At 39.5% G+C, this 27,534-nt stretch overlaps 1 protein-coding gene across 1 annotated transcript in view; it reads left to right on the top strand.

The window, feature by feature from the left end:
• Nucleotides 1-2,705: 2,705 nt before the first annotated feature.
• The window catches only part of FAM204A (family with sequence similarity 204 member A), a gene marked incomplete at its 3' end in the record, with an annotated part of 30,728 nt that continues 5,899 nt past the window's right edge, over nt 2,706-27,534 (top strand). The window contains exons 1-6 of the mRNA XM_080694620.1: nt 2,706-2,766; nt 8,560-8,801; nt 9,808-9,895; nt 10,025-10,055; nt 10,175-10,274; nt 20,304-20,393. Coding sequence (XP_080550746.1) covers nt 8,568-8,801; nt 9,808-9,895; nt 10,025-10,055; nt 10,175-10,274; nt 20,304-20,393 — 543 coding nt within the window. The 5' untranslated portion in view covers nt 2,706-2,766; nt 8,560-8,567. The remainder of the gene's footprint in view (nt 2,767-8,559; nt 8,802-9,807; nt 9,896-10,024; nt 10,056-10,174; nt 10,275-20,303; nt 20,394-27,534) is intronic.

Here is a 27,534-nt window from a genome sequence, read left to right as displayed (position 1 = left end):
ATCCAGCAATATCACTTCTGAGTATCTACCCAAAAGAATGGAAACCAAACTACCAAACTAATGCATGTGTATCCAAGTTCATAGGTGCACAATTCTCCATTGCCAAAGTATAGAACCAGCCAAGATGTCCAGCAACTGATGAATAGATTACAAAACTATGAGATATGTACACAATGGAATTTTACTCCCATAAGGAAGAACAAAATTACATCATTTGTGGGGAAATAGATGGAACTGGAGAACACTGTGCTAAGTGAGATTAGTCAGTCACAAAAAATAAAAAATCAGATGCTCTCCCTAATATGTGAAAGCTAGGAAGAAAGGGATCATAGGAGGAACTCTAGACAAAAAAGGAGAAGCCATGAGCCAGGCGTGGTGGCGCACGCTTGTAATCCCCGTACTTGGGAGGCCGAGACAGGAGGATCGCACAGGTTCGAAGCCAGCCTCAGCTACTTAGTGAGGCTCTCGGCAACCTAGTGAGACCCTGTTTCCAAATAAAAATATAAAATAGGTCTGGGAGTATAGCCCGGAGGTAGAAGACCTCTGGTTTCCACCCCCAGTACCACCACCAAAAACAAACAAACAAACAAACAAACAAACAAAGGAGAAACCATAGAGGAGGAAATAAGGTCGTCTAACTGAGGGGGTTGGGAGAGGGAAGAGGGAAATCCCCATATGTACATGATGTACATTCACATATATATCAGAGTCAATCACTAAGCCAAACATGAGAAGGAGGGAGGGGGAGGGAAGAGAGGGGGAAGAGGGAAGGGCTAAATGAGTGAAGTGTGCATGTATGCCTGCACCATCTTGTGCTCCATTGAGATGTATGATGCACCAATAAAAATAAAAAGAAAAACCCTTCTGTGAACTGGACATATTTGCTCAAGAGAGTTTCATATAGTTCCTGAATCGTTCAGCCTTGTTTCTACAAGAGTCAAGCAATGTGAGCTTGAAGAAGTGGACCTCAATTATGGGTTTTACTGTGATCCTGGGATTATAAGAAAACCACTCAATAAACTTGGCATATCATTTGGAAGATGCTGGAGGTGGGCTGGGGTAATAGAGTTAAATAATGGGCTTAAACATTGATATGTTAAATGGAATTAACAATATATTGCTGAGTGCAATGAAAAATTTTTATACATCTTTAGAATACTCCCAAAAGACATTAGCGATAACATCAAAATAATAATAGCTAAGACTAAACATTACCGTGGGCCAGGTGATGTGTTTGTTAAAATAAATTGAGTTTGGATAAAAGCTGACTCCTTACTTGGAATAACTAAATAGCTTAAACTGTAACCTAATTTAGAGACTATATTTTTGTAAAAAGTCGTAGCCAATCCCAGCAGCTGAGCTTCAACCAATCACAGGCTACCAACTGATCAGACCAAGTCCCTATATAGGGAAAATACCCAACTATAATCAGTTAAGCTATTTCTCTGCATTACTTTTTTTTTTTTAAAGTCTTTAAGGATTGCCTGCCCAGGGAATCCGAACTTTTATTTATTCAGGAGCTACTCCACAAGTAATTATATGCTCAAACAAAGTCTGCTAAATTCAAATTGTCTAAAGTGTGTGTGTGTGTGTGTGTGTGTGTGTGTGTGTGTGTGTGTGTTTGGGGGTGAGGCACACCGGTGATTTGAAACGGGATCACACTAAGTTACCATGTACTGACCTCCAATCTCCCATTTTCCTCTTTTAGCCTCCCAAGTTCTAGGTTTAGAGGCTTGCCACCCTGCCCAGTTTATGTGTATTTTCTTATGTAATCATCACTGCATGAAAAAATGGGAAGGTATTTTTTGAGGGGGGGGGTCATGGAGTACTGGGGGATTGATCCCAGGATCATTTTACCTCCAAGCTAAACCTTCAGCCCTTTTTTATTTTTTGTTTTGAAACAAGGTCCTACTAGGTTATTGAGAGTCCCATTGCTGAGGCTGTCCTGGAATCTACGATCCTCCTATCTCAGTCTCCCAAGTACTGGAATTACAGGCATGTGCCACCCCGCCCAGCTAGGAAGGTATTCTTAATAAATGTATTTCAGGAGATGGGAGCATTTTAAAAATAGCCCTACTCCTGTCCCTATCGCTTGTGTGTGTTTACCTTGCTTGTTTTCTATGCTTCTTCGAGTCGTTCCTCAAAACCTAACAGTGCCTGCCACAAGAGTTCCCAAACTTTGGTCCAAGGTCACACAGCTGGCCAGGGAAGCAGGTTAGACTCCATCACGAGATGGAGAGCTGAGGAGAGCAGGAGTTGGACCGTTTTCCAATTGCCAGAGAGTGGCTTGATTCCCGGAGCCCAGCGGACCCTAAATATGAGAATAAAAAAAGGCAAAAGAAAAAAGGCAAAAGAAAAAAGAAAGGAAGGCAGGAAGGGGAAAAGATGGATGAATGAAAACGTTCCCCTTAGAGGACCCCAAACAATTCCCTCTTCTTGAACGAACTCAGTTTAATATCTAAGTCAGCACTTTCCTCACGGAGACGCACCAGCGTTCGGCGGGGAATGGAGAAAGAACAAAGCCTTAAAAAGCGTTCTCAAGGAGGAGAGAAAAGAGGAGGGGGGAAAAAAACGAGGGGAAAAGGAAAGAAAGCGATGGCCCGTCTCTTTTCAGGCCAACTAAACAAGGAAGCCAAGCGAGGCCGTCGCCATGGCGACCCCAGGGCCAGAACGGCCGCAGCTCATTGGCTGAGTCGCGGGAGCCAATGGGAAGGCGCGATGTTGCCAGGGTCTGAAGATGGACGCCGGGCCGCCGCTTCCTGACCGGTTAGTGTGGCCGATCGCGGGGCCGGTTCTCGGCGGGCTCGGCGCCGCCGTGGCGGGTCGGGGGCGTCTCGCGAGGGCGGCGGAGGGAGCCGGGCTTCGCGGACTCACAGTTTCTCGGCCGAAGTGCCGAGAATGGGCCAGAAAACCTCCCCGGGAGCCATGGCCGGGCCGCCCTCCGCTTTGCTCGGAGGGGGCGTCGCGGAGCTCTCCCCAGCCCTGCAGTGGGAGAGGGTTTTTCTGCCCATCTCAGCCAAAGTGAGAAGGGGTGAGAAGGCTTTCTAACAGAAAACAGTTCATGTTTACAGTTGCTGTAGCCCGGAAAACAGCTCCAGTTAAAGCTCCAGGCCAGACGTCCTACGCCGGGGTCTGAGGCTTTAGCGTACTCGGGAGGGGATTTCGACCTGTTTTGGGATTGGAGTGTGGGACTGCCGCCAGAGAGCTTGCAGAGTCCGGGTTGTGCAGCCAAGCAGGAAAAGGTGTGCCCTTCTAGAGCCACCCTCATGCAGTCTTGAGCCTTGTAAGTATTTTCACAGCGGCATCGACTTAAAATGAGCCTTGAAACGCGACTGGTTAATTTGTAAATCTTTCCATGCAGGGTCCACGGGTCTGGGGAAGTGTTTTCCAGGCCCTGGCTAAACAAACATTCTCTTTAATTAAAACACATGCATACATGCAAAATCCTACCAAGTAAATAGTTTATCTGGATAAGCAGATTTGGCAACTTCAGTCGGAACTTAGGCCCGTGATTCAGTTGTATATTTTGTACCTTTTTGAGAAAAAGGAAATCATTTCGTAAAAGTAAATAGGACATTTACATTTAGTGTTAATATTACATGCATAAAAGTGTTTAAGTTAGGTAATTAATTCAAGTACAGAAAGCGACTGTTGTGTGATTATTTAACAAGACCTTTCAGGTTAGTAGTTGGTGGTTTCTTATTATTTCACAAATAAGATTGAATTTAGATCAGACAAGATCCAGATTTCTGTGATTATTTTTAATTGAGTACAAAATATGCAATATAAGACAGCTTTATTTGAGGAGAATAGAAGTTCTGGAATGTCAGAGTCAGGAAAATGTACCCATTGAGCTTCTCAGATTATCTCTTTTGGGTTTGAATAATAAACTGCTGCCTGGTCTTCCAGATAATACTAATTTGAGTAATATTACGTAAATATTTGAATGTGACTTTCATTTATGCAGTTGAGTGTAACATCTTATATAGCTCTCTGTATTTAAAAAGTACAGAAAAAATTCTTCCTCACCAGATTTTTGCAAACTTTTGCTTACTGCTAGAATCCTTCTTCAGACTTAACTCTCAAATCTTTGCCTCCAAGAATGTTATCTTACAACTGCCTACTTAGAGTTTATAATTTAAAACCATCGGGTTCTGGTTTTGTAAAATAAAAGGATCACAATGCATTAGGCAAGTCAGCCTACTCATTTATGAATAAGGTATAGATAGTATTTCCTGGTGGAGGGGGTGTTAGAGCATTAATGTAACCAGCTTCTGTCATGTTTTGTTTTTTTTTTATGCCATGTGTAACAGTGACCTACTTTGTTTCCTCCTCCTGGTTCTGTTTCTTCTGTGCTCTGTTGTAACTGGAGTTTTCTTTCTGGGACCTGAGGTGCGGAATCTCAGAAAACTAGTAATTCTGTTTGGGTTGCTGGGTAGAGGGTAGAGACTTTGTCTACTAGGATTTAAGCAGGATTTGATATGAATAGTAGAGAAAGGGGTATTACAGCAGCTTGCGAGGTAGGATATGTGCATTTGGGGACACTTATAATATTAAGATAATAGAAAAACATATCGGAGCTGCAAGGCATTTCAAGGATCATCTGAGCAAACCTTCATTTTAAAGCTTAAGGTTGGAGACCCAGACAAATGCAGCAGCCTACTCAGGATCAGAAATCATCGTTTTGATTTTTAAGACAGTATTTTTGCCCTTTAACTGACAATTTTCAGTCCTTGTGTAATTCAGAATCATACTTTTTATTATGATTGCATGTTGCTGTGGATTCTGTATTTTGGAAAATTACTTTCCCTAAATTATGTTCATTGTTTTCTTAATAAGGCTCAGGTCAGTAGCTACCAATCAGTGTTTCTGGTGGACACATACCAAAGAATATTGCTACACTTGAGTTTAAGTTTTCTCACCTAAAGGTGGTGATGATGTCTCCCTGGGAGAAAAAAAATATCTTGGATGTTTTAAATATTGAAAATAACCCACTGACCCCGTGACTTGTCATGATAAAACTTGCTAAAAGTCATGTATTAGGAGCTGCTAAGCTGTTCCCCGTCTCGCTGCCTTGTTTCTGCTTAAGTGTACTAGGTAATCGCTGTGGTTGGTTTTCAAGGGCAAAAGTAACCTAGGTATTCAGACTAGGACTATACGGGAATGTTTTGAGTTCATAGTAAATTGTGTCAGCCCAGCAGCAGGGTGTGTTCTGCGTAGTACATACAGAATGTTTTCTAGGAGAATTGTGGATGGAATAAATCTGGCCTCCGTAGGTGAAGGATGTATGAAATGCTGAAGAAGATAACTATTCAAACCCGTGGAGAAAAGGGGGGTTCTGGATCATTTACATATTCCTTGGGGGCCAGAATGATTAAATTATTTGGATTATTGACTAAAACCTGAAAGCCTATAAACTCATGCATTGGTTGTAATATGGCTATCATATATGAAAAACATTTTAAGTTTCTACTTCTCTGGTATTCCACGTCTCTGGAGAATGGCTGAGTAAATGTTCTCAGTTAAAGGATAATTTGGAATTGTCTGCTTTAAAATAAAGAAATATACTCTGAAAGGCATGAATAAGAGACACATAAAAGAATCATCCTCCAGAGCAGTCAAAACAGGAATGACAGGAGGCCAGACATGGTGCCAATTGGAAATGTATGAATGACACATAGATGCTGTGAATGGGAAGACAGTGTTTTCAAACATGAGTCACAGCAGAAGTCACTGAGCAGCCTCTCCTCACTGCCTCATTTATAGAATGAGCCACTTCTTTTGAGAATGGGCAGCTCTGTTTTTCAGGCTCCATAGTGAGTGGCAATAGTTGTCTGTGTTTACCCGAGTCTCATACATGTAAGTGGACAGAAAAACTATACACACACACACACACACACACACACACACACACACACACAGAGTCATTTTTGTTTATCAGGTACAGAAAAAATGGAATGTAACCTTAAAGATTTTTAAGAACCAAGTTCCAAAACATTGCTTATTTGAATTTTGCCTTATTATAAGGATTTGGGGATAGATTTCAATTTTTAAAAGTTATTTTCCTATTTTGGGGGGTATAGTAAATTATGGCAGATATCAGAGTGAGGACAGTTAGTTTTTAATGCCACATTAGTGGGAGCTAAAAATCATTTGAGAAATCCGAAAGCCATAAAATAATGGCTAATTACTTGATGGCTGGTGAGGAAAAGCATGTACTCTTTAGGGCAACCAAGCCTGCTCCCTGGGGCCACATTTGGGTGCTTGATCATAGAGTGTCACGCAGTAGTAGTTTAGTGGGAGACCTCACCACTCTTCCTCCGGGAGACACGTGCCATCCATGAGCCATGCTGAGTGACGCTTGGCTGCTGATCGATCTGTAGAAACTTGCCACGTATGTAGATGTCGGTCATGAGGTTTGGGATTTTTGCTTGTTTTGTGTACTTGTATTTTCAAGGTCTTGAAGAGTGCCTGGCACATACTGAGTGTGTAAGTGGACAGAAAAACAAAAGAAAAACAGAAAAATCTCCGTGTTTTCCAATATAGATCCTACTGATGCTAAGAAATCGAAATCTGATTTTTTAAACTGCCCCTATATGAATATTTTATGCCAGTGGCAAAACTATGCTAGGGCTTAGTTACTGCTTCCCTTCCCTTGATCCTCACAACAGTAGAAATATTTTTTAACATAACAATCATTTTCCAATATTGGCATGTTTTGCATGACTTCCTTTGTACTATCAAAATATCTCAAGAGTAGCTTTATCTCAATATTTAGCATCTACATGCTGGGTTGAGGGATGGATCCAGGTCTTAAGGGGCCCACAGCTTACATAATTTGGGGTTTCTGCTTTTTTTTTAAAAAAAAAGGAATGCAAATTATAAATATAAATTTAACTATAGTGCTTTGGAAGGACCTTTGCAAATGGGGAACCTTGAAGCTTGAGCTCTGTTATCTTCCTGGTAATTTGCCTCTTATTTTAATGCTCCATTCAGCAAACCAAATGTTATTTTTTAAAAAATAGAAACTTCATGTCAGACTGTCAGGGAAATAAATGATTTGCATCAATTGGGTGAATGCACCATGAGTATTAGGAACTTCAAGTGTTTTATGAATTCTGCCACCTATAATAATAATAAAGATGCAATACATGGCCACATCAATAATAATAGCAAAAGGAACTTAACCTAGAACCTCGTAAATACTCTGTTGAGTGGTTTATCTCCTTTAATCCTCAGAATAACCCTCATAAGCAGTATAATTACCCTGTGTTGCAGATAAGGAAATGGAGGGTCAGAGATGGTAAATGATTTTCTCATACCACTTAGTGGGTGGCAGAGTCAGGATTCCATTTGGAGCAGTTAGATGCTTGAGTCCTTTCACTTTCAAAAGCCAAGAGAATATTTTAGTGATTTTCAGAGAACTAGCAAGTGATGAGGTGGAACCAAACCACAAAGAATCAGATGATTCTTTGGACCCAGAAGGAGGTCAGGTCCTGAAGAGGAAGGAAAATACTATTATTGAGGTTAATGTAGAAATCCCCTGATGTCTTTGGCTCAGGTAGAATGTGCATGGTTTTATTACTAGATTAATTGCAGTTTGGGACAGAATACCTTATGAAAAAAAGATTTCTGCCCTTCCATTTCATTCCTTTCGATTGATAGTCTTGAGCAGTACAACCAACTTCTTCATTTTAGACATCTTTTCAACAAACTGGTTTTGATTCAGTATGTTTGCAAAAATAGACTTGCCATGGAGACCAAAATGAAAATATACCCAGTTACCATAATTTTAGCAAATGATTACAACTCTGATTTTTTAAATCATGTTAATTAAACTTAGCAAGATCTTCATTACCAGTGGGCTGCCATAGTTAGTGCTAAATATTCTGAACTTTAAAATTAATTTCCCAAATATAGTATTGTCACTCAGTAAAGCTGTATGCTTTTGTTAAACTGTTAGAATATTAGAATATATACTTTAGTATCATCTTAGCAAACAGTACGAAACTTAAAACTAGGATATGCTTTTTACTACCATGTTCTCTTCAGACTGCTTTATCAGCTTAAAAGTTTCTTTAAGTAATTGTTTCCCTGCTCCTTAGATAAAAAGCCCCATGAAAGTTTAATACATTCAGATATAGATGAAGCATCCGTCTTTATTTTACTCTAATTGGTATAGGTTGAAATATAGTATTTTAATTCTTAAATTGCCTGCACAGTATATTGTTAGGCTTTTAACATTCTTGAGTACTGACTGTTTCACTGAGGTTCTTTTTTTAAGAAAAAAATATCCATATGTTAGAGAATCAAGGTTCTGTTTTCTTTATTTATACATGTATGTTGAAACAAACTTGCTTAAAGTGTTTTTAAACTTTTTAAACAAGTGAAGATTTTAGCTATTTAATATGGATGGTTCCTCCCATTTTAGATTAAAAGTTTGGACAGATTGTTCACAGATGATTGGTAGACTTATTAGGCTCCTGGGCTGTCCTTTAATGGTTCTAAAGTTGTTTCCATGGCTACATTTTATGTCCAAATTAATCTCTTTCTTTCTAGAAGAAAAGATGTGGAGTGGGCTGCTGCCTCCTGGCCTAAATGAAAGCGATGTTGAGTCCAGTTCTGGAGATGAAGCCACACCAGAGGAGTCAGAACTTAACTTACAGGAAGGAAAAAGAGATGGGACCTTTAGAGAAACTGAAATCTCAGCTTTCCCTGCAGATGGACCAAAAAGGGAAACGGAGGTTAAAGCAGATGCTTATGAAGAGTGCCCTTCTGGAATTCCCTTAAATATGTGGAACGTAGGTTCTTTTCTAGTGTGATCTTATTTGCACATCCGTGCTCCTTTGCTTCTTTGCTGTGGTCAGAAATGTGTTCTTACGACAAAGCAGGCAGGGAAGGTGGGTTTAGGATATTTTCCCCATCCTGTCATTGACTTACTTTCTTTTTTGTTTTGTTTTTCATAAAAAGAGGAAAAAAAGAATATTACATAAAATTAAGTTTGCCCCATGTGATATATGAGGAATATCTTTTTATTCTTTTAGTCATTGAATTTCTCTTTCAATTATCAAATAGCTTATATCAAAACATATTAATATTAAAACTGAGGTGGTGTGTGTGCCTCAAGGAATCGCGTTATCTTAATTGCTGAGCTATTTTTATTAAATCCCCATCTTTATACATGCCAGAATATAAGTATTTTATTTACTTAGCATATTGCGTTTAAAATTTTTTTATAACGTGCTTTTATTGGTGCATTATAGTCTCACGTCATAATGTAAATCATGATAGTGATATACACGCACCCAGCATGTGGTGGCCCCGTATTCCTCCCCATTCCAACAGAGAGTACTGAGATGGACATTGGTATAGTCACACATGTGCACATAGTTGATAGTAGTATTTCTAATTGTGAGGCTCAGTCTTCCTCCTTCCCTTCTTTTGGACTACTCCCTGGCTCCCTGAGGCCTCTCCTCCATTATCTGGGTCCCTCTGGAATCCCAGTTGCTCCCTATCCTGTACCTATTAGAGAAAACATATGACCCTTCACTCTCTGCCTGGCTAGTCTCCCTTAACAGTGTTCGCCAGGCCCTTCCATTTTGTTGTAAATAACATAATTTTGTTCTTTTTTTTTTTATTGCTGAATAGAATTCCAATTTGTATATTTCCCCAAATTTTGTAATCCATTACATCTGTTGATGGACACCTAGTTTGATTCCATAATTCGGCTATTAACACATTGCTTTTTTAATGCATAGTTTTCTTCAAAATATATATTTTCTCTCTCTTTTTTAAACTTCTACATAGAAATTTCAAGAACTGCACAAAAAACATTTGGAACAGAAAATCTCAGCTTCAAGATTCAGAAGGAAAAAGAGAAAACGCTCCAGAAAAGGTTGTTGTTTTTTGATTTTTTGATTTCTGTTCAGGCTGTCTGTCATGTCATTGCTGAATTGTGACTAATTGTATAATTTTGAAATAACAGCTGAATATTTAAGTATTGATATTTTATAATTTTTTTCAGATAAATTGAAGAATGAAAAAGAATCTCATAGGTAAGTAGAATTTAAAATAGTTGCCTACTCTAGTAACATTGAAATCATAAAAACTATTAATTGTAATGTAATTGCAGTAACCAACTAAAAATTACAGAAAGTATTATTTCTTCTTGCAGTGAGCAGTCCTCACATGAAGCCCAGTTGAAGGAGCTTGCTCAGTACTTTGGAGCCAATGATAGATTCGAACCTCCTGTTAAGAAGAAGAAGGTTGACAAGGTAGACTCTCTTAGCATTTTTCTTTAGCCTGTAAGAGCATATTTGTGCTTAGCCTCGCCTAAGGTACTTGGCTATGAATTCATTCAGCTACAAAGTTAAAATGTCTTCATGTCCCAAAAGGTGCTAAGTAAGTAGATGTAGATGCATAGTTATAAATCATTAAAAAACTGTTCTTCCTAACTTCTCTAAAAGAACAGAGTCTAGTGAGAACATTAAAACAAGGGCCTCACATTGGCTTGGGAGGGCAGGGAAGCCGTTTTTAGAAGATGCTATTTTATTGAGACCGGAGGAGTGAAGAATGTCCTGCGAGGCAAGGCAGTCACGTGGCAGGCTAACAACCCCGGGGAAGAGTCACCCGGGAGCTTGGATGACTGTAAGAGGGCTAGTCTTGCTGGAGTGGAGTCAGCGAGGAGGAGGGTGCCCGAGGGAAGGTTGGAGGAGCTGTGGGCAGGGACCAAACTGGGCAGGGCGTTGGAAGGCAGAGGAAGGAATTGGCTTTTATTCACGGTTTTTAAGTCAAGAGAATGACATGAACTAATTTTTTTTTCATATAAATAGAAGCATATTTATTATTTTGGTGTGTGTGGATGGTTACTTTTAACTTTGCCACTGCACGAATATACTATAGTTCATCACATTTGATAGACACTCGGACTGTTTTCAGTTTTTTTTTTTTTTGCTATTAATAAGTTGGCTGTGAACAGTTCTGTACAAGTATAAATTGTGGCATGAGCTTTTATATCTATTGGTAAATGCCTAAGAATGAAATTGCTGAGTAATATAGAATTAATGTATTTTGAACTTTTAAAGAAATTGCTGATTTTCTATCTTTTATGTGTACCTGTAACATGAGTTCCCATTGCTCTACACCCTTTGTAGTATTTGTGTTGTCCAGTTTTTTTTTTTTTCATTTTATTCATTCTATTCGGCATATAGTGATCCATTTTAGTAGATAGACAGTGGTCATCACAATGGTTTAAATGTGCATGTCCCTGATTACTAATGACTTAATTGCTTTTGCTTGTATATTATTGGCCATCTCTAACTTCTTTTGTGTGAACTACCTTTGAACCTTACTTGTAATTTCTTTTTTTAATTATTTTTAAATTCTTTAAATATTTTAGATATAAGCCTTTTATGATATATACATGTTACAGATATTTCCTTTCAATCCTTGGTTTTCATTTTTGTTTTTTACATGTTTTTTAGGGAGATAGTTTTTTTTTTTCCCCCCAGTACTGGAAATTGAACCCAGGGACATTCTACCTCTGAGCTATACCCCCAGCCCTATTTATTTTTTAATTTTTATTTTAAAACAGTGTCTCACTGGGTTGCTAAAAGCCTTGCTAAGAAGCTGAGGCTGGCCATGAACCTGTGATTCACCTGTCTCAGCCTCCCAAGGAGAAGTTTTCATTTTTGGTGAAGTCCAGTTTGTTATTTTTTTCCTTCTGTAAGTCTAATTTATTGTGTCTGGTTTAAGAAATTGTTGTCTGAAGATCACAAAGTTATTTTAAAATATTTTTTTCTAGAAGTTTTAGCTTTTGTGTTAATGATCTATCTTAAATTCAGAATTGTGTATGGCGTAAGGCCGGGGTGTTTTTTTTTTTAATGAATTTCCAGTTGTTTCAGCACCTATTGATGAAGACTTCTCTCTCTCTGTTACATTGCTTAGAACCTTGTCAGAGAGGTCTATTTTGTGGGTCAGTTGTAGAGTCTGTATGTTATTACTTTGATCTAGTTGTTGATTTATATGCTTAGTATCACATACTGTAATATAAAATAATTCTAGAAGATCTTCAATACTATTTCAAGATTATTTTAGCGATTCTAGATTATTTGCACTTCTATATAAGTTTTAGAATAAACTTGTATAGAAATAAATTTCTGTAAGAGTCATGCCAGAGTTCTTATTGGAATTGTTCTGAATTAATAGCTCAGATTGGAGATAATATTTTAGCAACATTGGGTCTTCTAATCTGTAAGTATAATGTATTCTTTAATTTCTTCAGAAGAGATATTCTTAGGATTGCCTTGGCTGTTATGTGGAGAATTGATTATGAGACAACAGAAGTCGATGAGAACGGTCATAAAACTTTTAGTCATGAGATGTTGGTGAATTGAACAAGAATGGTACTGCTGATGGTTGAGAAAAGTGGATGTGGGTAGAGTGTAGGAGTAGAACCAACAGTATTTGCCTCTGCCTCTGTATTGCTTGTGCTGGGAGGGCCTAGTGCATAAGGAGGGAGAGAACCACGCAAGGTTTTGCCTTATGTCATGGTGTGCACAGCAGTGCTAGTTTTGACTATGAGAAAGTTTGGGAGAAGAAAGATCAGAGTGCAGCTTATCCAGAGTTCAGCTTGGGACAAGGTATTAACTGAGAAACAGACACAGCGTAGGTGATTAGTAGAATGAAATCGGTAGGGGTTTAGAAGAGAGCCCGAGATTGAGGGACACATTTGGAATTGTCAGTCTGTGGGATGTAGTAAGGGGTTGAAGGAAAGAAAGAATCGCTCATCTTTTCACATAGGGGAATCTTGGCAGGTTTTAGGAATGTGAAAACTCAAGTACTGACGGTAGAGGGTTAGCTGAAGCCCATATATAAGGTACCCTGTGTGTGATACAGATGCCTCTTGCACGGATTATTGCTGTAGATACTTTTAGTTGGAGACATTGCCATTTTCCTGTCAGTTAGTATGTCTTGTGAAAACACTGACTTTAAATCTGTCATTAGGTGGCATTATGTCACTGAGGACGCATTATCAAGGGACTGTCACAACAGGTTTGCATATGAATTTTTATTTCAACTTTGCAAAGAATTCTTATTATTTAGAAATAGTCACTGAACTCTGGTCAGTTGGTACAAGGATTACATTCTACTACACCCAGTTATTGTTGTTGAGCAATCTTCTTTAAGCAAGATGCAGAAATGCTCCATTTTTTACAAAGAGAGATCCCAGGTGGAGTTGAAATAAAACTCAGGTTTCATGGCCCGGTTCTCCGTTCCCCAGGCTCGCTGTGGAACAAGTGGTGGCTGTCTGCAAGTGCCACGCTGTGGCCCCTGCGGTCCTGGCGGCCTGGGCGAAGGCACCGTGTGGAGGGGTACGCTCGACAGCAGTAGATCTGGCGGCCTGTAGAGTCCCAGCTCCGGACTAGATTGTTACTTGAGCAATGAATGGCTTAAAAAGCTTTATTTATGAACTAAGCGATTCATAATTATTTAAAATATTTATGTTTCCTCAAAACTATATTGACTTTAGAATGTCTAAATTGTTCTAGTGAAGATAAAGCCGTGAAGTGAGCTTCTTAGCCATTCAAAATAAAAAAGAAAAAGAAATTTAGAGTATTTTGGCACTGTATCTTTATTAGAAATTTATAAGCCAGGCGTGGTGGCGTGTGCTTGTAATCCCAGCATTCCGGAGGCTGAGACCGGAGGATTGCAGTTCACAGACAGCCTCAGCTATGTGAGGCCTTCCGTAACTTAGTGAGACCCTGTTTCAAAATAAAGAATAAAAAACAGGGCAGGGGGTGTAGCTTGGAGGTCTAATGCCCCTGGGTTTCATCCCCAGACCCGCAAAAAAAAAAAAAAAAAAAGAGAGAGAGAGAAAAAAAGAAATTTACGGTCACCTTACATATGAAATTGTACCTTCTCTTTACTGGCCAAATATAGATAGCTCTTTTTCATTGTCTAGAATTTAAACTTACATGAAATTCCTTTAACATAGAATACTAAGGTACTTTGTATAAAATCTATTAGACAACTCAGTTTAAGAACTGGTATTATATTTCACATTTTGCATTAGATATGTTCTAGAAGACAAATATAAGTCAGTGTTTTAAAGTTGGGATTTTCCTCTGTTTAAGGAAAATTGCTCTAAGTCCCATTGATGTATTCTATAAAACTGGGTTTTCTTTCTTTTTCTTTTTTTTTTTTTTTCTCTTTTTTTTTCTTTTATGGGCAGGCATTGTGGTACTGGTAGTTGAAGTTAGGGGCATTCTACCTCTGAGCTGAGCTGCATGCGCGCGTGTGTGTGTTTTAAATAGGGTCTCACTATTTTGCGGAGGGCCTTGCTGAGTTGCTGAGACTAGACATGAACTTGCAGTCCTCCCGTCTCAGCCTCCTCAGTACTGGGATTACAGGTATGCCACTGTGCCAGGCAGTAGGGTTTTCTTAATGCAAACATACCTGTGTATGGCATCAGGCTAGGAAAGTTATAGCAGTCTTCTAAACAAGGGAACCTGTGCTAGCCAGGCTTGTGTTGGTGGGGAATTTTGCCAGCACTTAATATTCTACAAGTGAATGCCAGTGTAGAAGGGAAAGGAAGGATTTAGTGAAGCCAAATTATTTCGTGTTCTCTTGGGAGGTCGGTAGAATTGCATGGCAGTAAGTCCACGCATCCTTTGATTTGGGGTTGTGGTTTTATATGTCACCCTTTTTGCTGTCATGCTAAAGTCTCAACTGTGAATCCAACAGAGTAAATAAACTTTAAAGAATGTCCACATTGGAGTCACTAAGATAAAAGCCACGAATAAATACAAGTCCAGCAGATAGTAGCTACCGCTCATGAAATCCAGCGAGGATCATGAAACCTGTGGTGATGCAGTGTGGACAAACAGGCGTGTGCTTCCAGTCCATTATTGCATTTCTCTGGAGCAGAGGCTGATCTGTTCGCCGTATCTCAGAGAACCTTTGTGTTCTGTATTCACTCAACCCTCAGAAACAGTAAAGCAAAACAAACTTCTTAATCTTGTGTCTATCACGGGGTTTTTATTTTATTTTATTTTTTGGAGCACTGCCAAGCTGAAGTTGTTGCTTAGCTCAGAATGTGTCTTTACAGCACTGCTGTCACCTGCTTGCCAGACAATGCACAGAGGCTTGTGCTTTTCAATGTAATCTTCCTACTATCCAAAGCTGTTTTAAAGTGTTCTTTCTAGTAAATACAGCTATAATTGTATTTCTGGCAGCAGTTCAGGGACTTATTAATAATTCTGTAATCATATCATAATTATTTTGAATCTGTGGGAATTTCTGTAGAATAACTCCACTCAGTAATTTCAATATAAATGTCTTAAGTATTCTTCAGACGAATCAATTTGGCTAGTCAGCAGCCATTATTGAAGTAGTTGTATATGTACCCAATGGATACTTTTGGGCATGAAAACCCGAGGTACTTTTAATAACTTTTAGAGTAATTTTACAGTCTTGATGATTTTTATAGGTTGTTTATGAGAGGAAACTGCTGTTGTATACTGTAACTTTTTCAAACTTATTTTCTTATCCGGCTGTCTTTTTCACACAGACTCTTCAGTGGAGCAGCAGTACACAGATCAGATAAAGGCTTGGCTGCCTTGACTGGGTGGGAGAGGGGAGGAGGGGTAGGGGTGGTTGTGGTGCCGTTGTGGTGGTTCCATGAAGTTCCCGTGCTGTCAGTTAGAAAGTGCTCTCTTCTGATCCCCATGTGATCCCTGTGGGATGGGTTGGCAGGGCCAGTGTGAGTCTCATAATACAGATAAAGAAACTGAAGCTTAGTGTAATTTGTCTAACAAAACAGAGCAGGTAAGAAGGGAAATTAGACTTTATTTTTTTTGGTGGTACTGGGGTTCCTGGAAGCCCTTCTACCTCCGGGCTACACTCCCAGACCTATTTTTACATTTCTATTTGGAAACAGGGTCTCCTAAACCAGCGCGCGTGGCTGGCTTCAAACCTGCGCCATCCTCCTGTCTCTGCCTCCCAAGCGCGGGGATTACAAGCGTGGGCCACCACGCCCGGCGGAAATGAGACTTTAAACCCAAGTCTCTGGTCCCAGCTCTAGACTTTTCTGAAATAAAAGCTGAATTTAGTTTTTACCCACCTGATTTAAATGAATATGATTCATATGTGCAGGTAAGAAAGTCATTAGTAAGTATGATTTATATTAATAATTGAAGGTCAGTCTTCCTTTTATGAAGAAATTACCTCATCTTTTTCTAGATATTTAGGTCCAGTCATAATAAAGCAAACTTCAGTACATAACTCATTTGTATTGCTTTAGAAATTGAATGTTATTAGAATAACTACTTAACGGTAAAACTTCTATAGAACTACATTTGTTTGATGTAAAGACCTTGAATCACACATTAGAAGATGCTCTTCATGCGCACGTATGGATGGTTGATCCGTAATAGTAAATTTCATGGATTTCTTAGATATCTGTAGCCGTACCTTCTTGACATCTGTAGCAAAACTTTATTAATTAGAGGTTAGTTGTTGCCTCGTGGGAACCTGTTAGATACTGCCCTGAGATGAAGTTTTCACCTGTGGCCAAATTGCCATTCCTAAGTTTGAATAACCCTGTTGAGACATATCTTCAGCTAAATTCTCATTCCAGCTGAAAGGCAAATTCTCATTCACGGCAAGGCACTGCATCTGCACACCCGGCACAGCAGTTCTCCCCGCCTTCAGTACTTCCGGTGTGGAAGATGTCTTAGACACGTGAATAAAGGCTACTCTTGGGTCCAACTTCGCATTTTTAAAAAAATCTTGAATACTGAAATCCTATTTCATAAGGCTACTTACTGACTCACAATTGACGTTGTGAGTCTTGTGCTTGGATCTGAGCCCTTGAAGAACTGTGATGTGGTCTGTTACCTTGTGAAGATAAGCCTTCTCTTTGCATTAGTGTTATCTTAATATTAGATACAGGAGCAGCCTATCGTTTATTGAATGGTAGCTATATTGTAAAATCACAGCTACATATTTTACATATTTTTTGACCCTTAACATAATGTTGAAGAGTGTAGTGGTTTTATTCTCATTGTACTGCAGCTAAACCCACAGAGGTTCAGAACTCACACAGGATTGCTTAGTTCGTACATAGTGGAACTGGTATTTGGGTCCAGGTCTGACCTTTGCAGCCAGACTCTGTGGACTTTTGTAAACTTAAGACCATAGAGAGGTGGGGTGTTTTACAGAGGAGTACCGTTTACTGATGTACGCATGTGGAATATATTTGGAATGGTACTGTGTTTTTACAGAAACAGAAAGATTGGGTGTCCACACGGAGCCAGGGATATTTTACTTTTTAAAAAATTACAAGAAAGATATAAAGAAAAACTAACACCAAAGTTGAAAATGTAGTAGGAACCTAGAGTTTTTTTTTTCCTCAGAGGGACTTTTGGTTGTTAAAGCCAGTCCTCTCATTATCTTTGAGAAAACAGGCTTATGAATAAGTACCTCATTTATCCCAAGCTGTGACCTCATTTCTGCTGCTCTGAAGAGCTGGGGAATGGGAATTTTTTGATGGTGAATGATAGACTCATAATTCTGATTTCTTTTTAAGTGGAAATTATAAAAATTATACCTGTAAGCTCAGCAGTTTATACGGGTTTCTAGAAAAGAGGAGTTATTTTTTGCTTTCTTTCCTTTGGGACAATAAATTTTAAGCCATAGTAGCTCCTTTGTAACCAAAGGAACATTAACAAGTTGATGTAGCAAAATGACTCAGGCAACAGAACGCTGCTTATTCACGGGCATTGGTGGGAAGTGGAGTGGTCCCTCTTTGCTCAGTCATCGATGGCCGTTCTAGGTGCTGGTATGAGGGAGTGCAAGACCCAGGTCTTCTGTAATCTCAGGAAGCCTACATGATTGCAAAGGAACAGAGCTACATCGTGGACCGAGCAAGGCAGGCGTCAGAATGGATTAGTGACCAGGTCGCTGCGTGAAAAAGATTCGCCAAGCAGGCCTGGGTTGGTTGCTTGCTTGGATAAGCTCTGATACCAGGCTACCTCAGGATCTGTGACGCAAGAACAGTTGTACTTGATGGGAATGTTTTGTCTCATCTGTCTCAGTGGCATTTGAGGAGATACCTAATATTCTGTACTGGAAGGAAAGGCTTTTAATATTTTTTAAGTAAAATAACTTCATTTCCAATGTAAGTTAAATGCTAAATATAAAGTTCTGGGTGAGATACTGGACTAACCAGGAAGTCCAGGAAGGGGAAGATACTCCCTGCTCCCTCAAGGGATATATTTTTGAGTAGCTAGATATCTTCATATAAACAAGTATAATAACATGTCACCCTTTTCCCTGACCATAGGGGCATAGTTGCCTCAATGTTGCTGTTGTGGAATTCTCCTGGGGACATCTCAAAGTAATGGATATGTAATTTACTTTCCCAGTGCAAGTGGGGTCCTTTCAATTTTGGTGCAAACATGGATTAGTGCGCTGTGAAAATTACCTCTTTATTCTAGAGGGAGTGTCTCCTATGGGGAGGAACTGGGCTTCCTGAGCATGGAACCCAAGAGAGGGAAGAGTTTGGAGACACGTGGAGCAGTGGCAGCACAGACTGAAGGGCTGTAGCTGGGGCAGGAGGAGGGGTGCAGGTTCCTCGTGTAGTGGGCCATTGAGGACAGTGACATTTGATGCGATCTGAAAGGATGATAAAGATTTTTCAAAAGGGAGCACATGAGAAGCACAGGGAACAGTAATAAGATGGTAAATGTGGCCAGAGATAGGAAGCACTGCATTGCTGGAAAAGAAGCTGAAAATAAAGTCATCTAGACAAAACTCTGTTAGTCATGAAGTAGATTTGCATTCTGGCACAAGTTCTAACTTTGCATGGACCAGAATAAAGAGTTCATTGATTGGTACTATTCACAGATGGATTGGTACGGAGTCCAGAGTTGGAGGGTGATGGCCGAGAGATGGAGGCTTCTGGGGTGGATAGGGTTAGAGCTTCATAAAAATGGAAGAGGTTTGGCAAAGTGAGGCCAGGATATTTGGGTCAGGAGAAGAGCTCTGTAGAAATACAAAGCAGGGAAATCTCTGGAAACGGGTCAGTTGAGTGATGGCCCCAGCTGTGCATGAAACAGCAGAAAGGCCTGTGGCCCCCGTGCTTAGCGGGGCTGCGAGAAGGGGCTGAGGATGGCGGTCTTACTGACACAGCGCGGGGGCTGAAGACGGTGGCCTTTACTTACTGACACAGCTCGGCGAGGGCGGCACTGGGCTTTGCTTCTCTAACCTTAGCAGGCAAATTGTGTTGTGGTTACTTTTAAGTCATATCATCACACATACATATCACCACACATACATATCACACATACATGTCATACACAGGAACAAATTTTCTCTTGGTCCACTGGTTAGATAAGGATATTCTTAGGAGTTCCAGGGTTAGGTAAGGAGAAATCGCTAAGATAATATGAGCTGTATATGTAGAAGTTTAAGGATGTACTAGGTAAATCAGTATTAGGATTTTCAAGATGTTCTTATAAGAATTAGACCATTTTTAAAAAAATATTTTCTTGAGTAATTTTCATAACCTAGAACTCATTTATGTCAAAGCATCTTTTCATAAATGTATAATGTGTCCTACCTAGTTGAATAATCCCATGAAAGTTTTAATTACAGTTTCTTAAAGCACCTTTAGTAAATTAAAACATTTCCATAGGAAAATAAGATTATTGTATATAATTTCCTCCCATATTTAATATTCGGCGCTATGTCTATGGACAGAGATGCTGAAGGGCTGCTGAATGAAAGTTTTGAGCTGTTGGAATGGGCCAGGCTTGGAGCAGGCTTGGAGCACTGTGCACGTGATAGCCTTACCCCTTAGGGACTCACTTGAATGCTGGCTGAGTTAGGATTCTGGCTCTATTTCTTCAGATGGCACTGTTATTTCATAGAGTTGTTATAAAGACTACATGAGTTTTTTAATAGCACTAAGTCGAGGGTCTGCCACATATATAGCACCCTATAATTTTAACTATATTATCATTAGCGTTGTTGTTTCAAGGAAAGCATCGTCTTTGGAGGCACAAGAATAGGAATTTGCATCCCCTTTTTTATTATTAGTTAAGAAGTTATATGACCTCACTTATTGTTTCTGAAACTTCTCATCTGCAAATGGGAAAAGAAACAGCTGCCTTATGTGGTTATTGCGAGAGTGAAGTGGCCCACGTACGTAATACGTTTTGTATGTGTGACACAACCTTGCCTAGGAAGTGGTTGCTTCTCTTTCCTGCCCTTAATTTGTACCTTTCTTTTCTTCCTAGTCTGGCCTTGAACAGAAAATAGAGCAGGCTGTGGAGGAGTGGGATGTCGAGAAGGCTGAAGAGCTCAGCAACCAGCTTGCTACACGAGAGGTGAGTCAAACTGATTACACACTGTCTGTATTTCCTTACTTTTAAAATGTGTGTGTGCGTGCACGCGCATGCGTGTGCACTATTTATATAGATCATTAACAAAATCAGTATTAAATCTTATGCTGGAAATAACCCACGATTGATCTTCAACCCTAGTTTTATCTAGATCAGAGTTCTTTGCAGCATGATTAAAGGTAACTTTCTCTTCCCACTTGTGACATGGACCATGTGTCACTTTCCTGGAGGGCAGCTGTGGTGGGTTTTCTGTGTAAATTGCTGGCCGTGCTTACTATTAACTTGCAGGTGAATTTTTTTCCTAGAGATATATGTATAATTTTAGTAGTTTCTTCTATGGAAATACTATTATACTATCATCATCTGATGTAAAAAAAAATTCTATTGATAGTTGTGCTTTTTGTGTTTTTCCTCTATTTTTGGCCATAGGCTTTAAAGCATGCCCCTCAAGCTCTTCTAGACCTCACCAAAGCGCATTACTAATACACATTCTGCACTTAACCCTTAACCCTAGAGTTTAAACCTTTTCTTCTGTAGTCTATGGTATAAAACTAATAACTACATTAAATACTCTTCCTAACTATAGAAGGCCATGGAAATTCTCACTTTCACTCGGTGGGAATGGGGCTGTGTAGTGGGAATGGAGAAGGGATTCTCCCAGTTGAAAATTCAGGTCACATGTGGACTAAATGCGAACTCAGGTTAGCATGGGTTTTGTTGTCTTTGCTGTTAGTTCTTTTTCTCTTTCTAGAAACATCTTTACCTAATTTTCTTTATTGTTTCCTGTACCTGAACCTCATTGAGCCCTAGCTCCTATGCTTAGTCACAGAGAGAACATTGCTGGGTTTTCTGTGTAAATTGCTGGCTGTGCTTGCTATTAACTCGCAGGTGAAGTTTTTTTCCTAGAGATAGATTGTAGTAGTCTATCCTATGGAAATACTATTATACTCTCCCATCATCCGAGGTAAAAAAAAAAAAAAGCTACTATTGATAGTTGTTATGCTTTTTATGTGTTTTTCCTGTATTTTTGGCCACAGGCTTTAAAGATCTTGTGGATTTTTATATACTTATGTAAGGAAAAGTCAAGTTCACGAGAGAGGCCTAAGAATTCCAAAAATGTCTTTTTTTTCTTTTAAAATAACTTGTCACTATAGGTATTTCCGTGTCTAAATATGTGTGCATGTGTGTTAGTGGCTAATACAATGGGAATTGTGCAGCTGCGGGCCACTACCCCTCCTCATTTGTTTGTTTGAAATAGGGCCTTGCTCAGGCGCTGCGGCTGCCTGTACCTTCGCTCCTTCTCTCTGCCTCCCAAGTACTGGGATTGGAGGCGTGACCCCCACAGCTGGCCTCGGTCTGTTTTCCTCGGGCCATTAACATTTTTGAAGAGTAGGTGCCAGTTATTTTGTAGCATGCCTTTCAAGTTTGCTCTACCTGGTGCCTCTTCGGAATGGATTCCAGGCTGTGTGGTTTTGTCAGAAAAATCACAAGTAATCCTGCAAGACTACAGAAGTGACCAGCGCAAGCTTTCCAGAGGCACCTGTTCTCTCTCTGTCCCATTTGCTGATGGGGTTACATGGACTGTTTGGTTGGGCTGGTTCTCCACTGTGAAGTTACTGTTTTTCCCTTTGTAATAAGTATCTGGGGAGATGGGAGATAACTTGAGACTAAATATTCTCTCATACTTCCATCCTGTAATTTTAGCACCCATTGCCAATTACTTTCTTATTTTGAACACTTACTATTGTGATTAGCAAGTGACTTTAGATCTTTAAAACATGATTTAATTGTACTTTTCAAGTTTTTACTTGGCAAGCCATATCTAAAATTTGGCATACATGAGATATTAGAATATAGAATCTTTTCTTTTTCCATGTTAAGTCTCTCAGTAAATCTGGACAATTTCCTAAAGGGTGTCTGGGTGGGACGGGGTCCCAGCCTGACACTCTGCCCTTCATGAGTTGTTACTAACCCTCCCTGGCCCGCCCGCCCCCTGTTCACTGGAGAGCTTGCCTCCCTGTGTGCAGCGTGAGGCTACCTGGCTAGACGTCTGGATGCAGCGCCTTAGGGCTTCAGACGTGCATGTTTACTTGAAGTTACTATGATTCGGGTTTTGTGTCTTGTTATCCTGCTATTTTAGAAATGGGAATTTCAGCCAGGTGTGGTGGCGCACGCTTATAATCCCAACATTTGGGAACCTGAGACAGGAGGATCGCGGTTCGCAGCCAGCCTCAGATACTTAGTGAGGCCCTCTGCAACTCAGTGAGACCCTGTTTAAAAAATAAAGAATAAAAAATAGGGCTGGGGGTGTAGCTCGGAGGTGGAATGGCCCTGGGTTCCACCCCCAGTACCGCAAAAAAAAAAAAAAAAAAAAAAAAGAAATGGGAATTTTATAATACTCACTAGGTGTTCTGTCACATTTTCTGACAAAAGAGGGTTGCTTTAGAAATACATATTTTCGGCACTTATAAAGATAGGAATATTTTTCTCAACTTTTTTTTTTTCCATACAAATGTAATACTTTGTCCTGGTTAAGTAACTTTAGCCTGAAATTAAAGAACTGTGATTAAAAGAGTAAACAGTAACTTGGGCCCTATAGTTTTCCCAGGATAAGTGGAAAGACATCTGGAAAATTCTTAGACACAAACATTGGAAAGATACTGATGCCATATTGATTACGCATCTGTGAAGAATAACTCATCAAGATGGAATTCGCGAACGAATAGTTTGAGATTTATATTGCCTTATTTATCCCCTTGGTGCCAGTTACCGTGGATATGAGAGACTACAGGTTCCAAGACAGCCTCAGCAAGCAGTGAGACTCACATTATGAAATAAAATGGGCTGGGGGCGTAGCTCAGAGGTAGAATACCACAAAGACAAACAAAAAAGATTAAAAAGAAAACAAGTAACTGAGTTTGGGCGGGGGGAGTTTCTCATGATCTGAAGTGCACACGTGCATGGGAGGTGTCCTTTTGCAATCAGGTACATTGGTTCTTAATCAGCACCATTTTCTTTTTTCAAGAAGCAGTGACTGGGACCTGCTGATAAAGCCTTTGCTCAGAGGCACAGATCCCAGAGTTCTTAAACCTTTTCCAGCCATGATAAGTGAAGCTAATTTTTGATGTTTAACATTTATAAGCCTGTGAAACCCAATAGGGCAGCATTAGTTCTGAGAAGATTGAAGCCAAAAGTAGGACTGCGTCTGAGAATAGTCCTTGAGAACAGTTCCTTAAAAAAACAGTGTGCCAAAATAAGCGTGGCAGGTGCTGTCATTGTGGCACAGCAGCACACAGTTTGCCAGAAGCACCTTCTCAAGTTAATGAGGACGTCCAGGGTGTGTAGAATCTGGTCTGGGGCCATGACTCAGGCCGACACTGTGCGCTGTGTCGTCTTTGACTTGGCGATATAGTGGTGGGTGGTTTTGAGACTGGCCTGCTGGTTCTGTATTGTTAACAGTCTTGGAGGAGTAGTGAATTGGAAGACACATACTTAATGTTTTTGTCATATTGATAAAACAGTTCTAATTTGAACAAAATGTTTTTATTTCTAATATGTACACATGTATTGAGCATATTTGTGGTTTGTTCACCCCAGACTCTGAAATATTCTACTCACTGATGTGATCCTTAAAAATGCTATTTGTTGGTACTGTCTTTTCTGACATATTATCCTTGATAAAATACCCATGTCAATTTGTAGAAACTAGTAGAAACAAGTATTGTGCAACCAAGTGCTAAAGTTTTTTTTTTCTTTTTTCTTTTTGGTGTGGTACTGGGGATGGAATCCAGGGGCATTCTACCTCCGAGCTACACCTCCAGCCCTATTTTCTTTTTTTCTTTATTTTGAAACAGGGTCTCAATGAGTTGCAAAGGGCCTCACTAAGTAGTTGAGGCTGTCCATGAACTGTGATCCTCCGGTCTCAGCCTCCCACATGCTGCGATTACAAGCGTGTGCCACCACCCCTGGCTCTAAAGCCTAATTTTAATTAAGTAGGCAACAGTTAGGTTTGGTTTCAATATTTTGTAAGGAGGAATTTTTGCTAAACATCTTTATGTTAGTTACTGAAGATAATAACCAACTTGGTTTGGCAAAACATTGTGTTCCCACTGTCAAACGAGTCATACCATCGATAGAGATACTGTCCAGGTGAGCTTCAGTCATGCCTGTATAGTGTCAGGGCAGAAAGGAACGGGGGTGGCCTATTAAATTTCATCTGAGCGTTGTATAGATTATACCCTTAACGCAACAAATACAGTGGTCTTTGGCCACATGAGGAAATTTGACTCCTTGAAAACACCTACTAATGTTTTAAGTTTTCTTGAACTTCAAACTGAGGACCCGAGGGAGTGACTGCTGGGGCACAGGTAATCACTCAGGATCTAACCAGAGTATTGCAGGTAGAAATGATAAAATATATAAAAAAAAGTTTTTTGTTTTTTTTATTAATGTGGTGCTGGGGGTTGAATCCACAGGCACTTTCTGAGCTCTGTCCCCCAGCCCTATTTTTATTTTTTACTTGGAAACAGGGTCTCGCTAAGTTGATGCGAGCCTCACTGAGTTCCTGAGCTGGCTTTGAACCTGTGATCCTCCCAAATACTGGATTACTCCCGGCTTCACAAGTTTTAATATCTTTCTTTTATATGTGTGTATTTTACATTGATAGGATGTAAACCAGGAATTTAATTTTATTATAAATAAAGCATACTGCTTTAATTTTAGGATTGTAAAACATAGCTAAAGTTAAAAAAGTATTGGTAGTTAATATTTAAATAAAGAAGGTAGGAATGGCCTTTTTTTAAAAAAAAAACTAAAGTTTAAATTGAGTTGTATTCATAACTGAGTTAAATGCTCTCTAAATTTGGGCAAACTAATAATTTGTAGCTTCTGCTGGATTTTTAGAGCAATTTCCTAGAAAATCTGAAGGCACTTCTATTTAAGAGAGCTGTATATACACATTTGAGGAGACAGCCTCTACAGTTTCTAACATCTAAAAAATAATCTCTTCTCAGAAATGCTCTAGATACTGTAGCATGTGCTCCAGCACCTAGGACTTTCCTAGTCAGTTTATTGTTGGCTTTGGCTTCCCAGAGGGCGATTGACTGCGATTCACCCTTTTCATTTCAGTTAATAGTTTTCTGTAGGTATAAGTAAGTGCTATGGAACAGGAACTTGAACCCCCCACATATGAAAAAATCCTTCCCCAATAATAAAATTTTTTTCAGTCAAAGTGCCTGAAGGATTATATTTAGAGTTCCAAATTGAAACACTTGCTTAAAGATGATTTCAAACTTGTTTAAAGTTACTTTTGGTCAGTGCTATTATGTTTGCACCAAAATAACAAAACCATACCAAACAAGCTAAATTAAAAGGCATAGTGAAGCAAAATCTTTTAGTTCTTAATCTTTTTTCTATAATTCAGACAGCAAAATTTTGTTCTTCCTGTTTTCCTAAATACTTTCTTTGGATAGAAATGATATTGACAACCATATTCCTAAGGCAAAATGGTTTGCTCGGATATAAAGCTGAACAGCTCTTTTCCAATTAAGTATTAAAAAAATTTATAACGAACCTGTGACCCTGCTGATGCAGGGGGTTCTTTTCTATTGTCTTTAATTATTGTGACCTTGGATTATTTTGAAGATTGGATATACATGGTAAAAATGCATGGAATGTTAATTTGTATATATCAAGAATTTAAATTAGATGTCTTCATTTCCACATTTTATTTTTATGGAACAGAGATGATTTTGTTCTTAGTGTGAGATATGTGTATGCAGGAATGCAGTCTTGACTAGAGGTTTGCTCTAAGCTTGTGTTTACTTATGACTTTATACAGTATCATCTGATGTCTGCAGACACTCTGGAAAAAAACATCTTTCAGGTTTCTCTTTCAAACTTTACTACTCTGCCTTTGATTTCTCCCGTTTCCTTCTTTCTCCCCTGCCTTCCCCCTCTTTCTCTTTCCATTTAGGGAGTAGAGTTTGGAACCACTTTCTTTTTGTCTATTCCACTTATTCACAGCGGAAAGAATATAGGACACAGGAGAGGAAACTCCCCTCGATAGGATAGCCGCTGCTGTTCCTCCTTGGCAGCCCCATCGGCCACCTAGGGCAGGTGGGAGCTCCCTGCCCCCGGAGGGGTCGTGTCTGCTAAGACTCATCTAGAACTGACTCCCTCTCATTAACTTTGGTCATCTCTCTGCTTTTTAACTTAAAAGTTACTCCATCAGTCGTCTTGTAGTCAGCACATAGTTGTGAGGGGGCTTAAATTTAGGCTACTTTAATTCTTTGAAGCCCTGTTCTCCTTGTTCTTATAGGGACTCCAGTCATTACCTGTAGGTGAACACTTAGCACACCTATGGAAAAGTAAGTTCTGTCTGTCTGAGTAAGGAAGGGCCTGGATGCATTCCTTCACATCTTTAAAGATGGGTTCGTTCCCATAAGAAGCTGTGCGCAGCCTCGAAGTTAGAGCGCTCTCGCCTCAGAAAAGCAGGGTGGTGCTCAGTGGCGGGCCCCTCCTTGCGGGTTTTAGAGTGCTTCCCCGTCTCACTGCATCGGGATGTTCTCTCCTGACCTTTGAGGTCTGATTGGGTGATCACCTCCAATGGCGTTCCTTATGCTCTCTTTTAATTATGTTTATCTGTGCCTTTAACTAACCTTAAAAAAAGATTTCAGACGTTACAAGTCTAATTAAAGAGACAGACAAAGCACAGTTTATACTGTAGATTTTTTCTGCAGTTCAATTAATCAGCATGTTTTCTCTTTTAATTAAAACCATTTTAGTAAATTAAAGCCCACAGCAAAACACATATATAATTTGTTTGTAATTAGCTCTTAATTGGTGGTAGTTGAAGCTTAGCACCCTTGGTTTCTTTCTTCATGATTGCCATTTTATTAGCAGCCAGTCATTAATTAATCTTTTTCTAATTAGCTTATAAAACTGTTGATGGCACATTATTGTAAATGTGATTTTAAGTTCAAAGCTTGTTAATAGGCTTTCTTACTTAGAAGAACAGAGATAAAGAAATTGCTGAAAACAGTACTACAGTTCTTTTAAAAAACTGTCTTATGGGGGCTGTGTAAAGCATCTAACAGCTTATGGTTCATTTTTGATGCTTTTTTCC

The sequence above is a fragment of the Muscardinus avellanarius genome (assembly GCF_963383645.1).
Source record: "Muscardinus avellanarius genome assembly, chromosome: 4".
In the NCBI taxonomy this organism is placed as follows: domain Eukaryota; kingdom Metazoa; phylum Chordata; class Mammalia; order Rodentia; family Gliridae; genus Muscardinus; species Muscardinus avellanarius.
The sequence above is the reverse complement of the archived record's forward strand: the minus strand, read 5'-3'. Positions and strand labels throughout refer to the sequence as shown.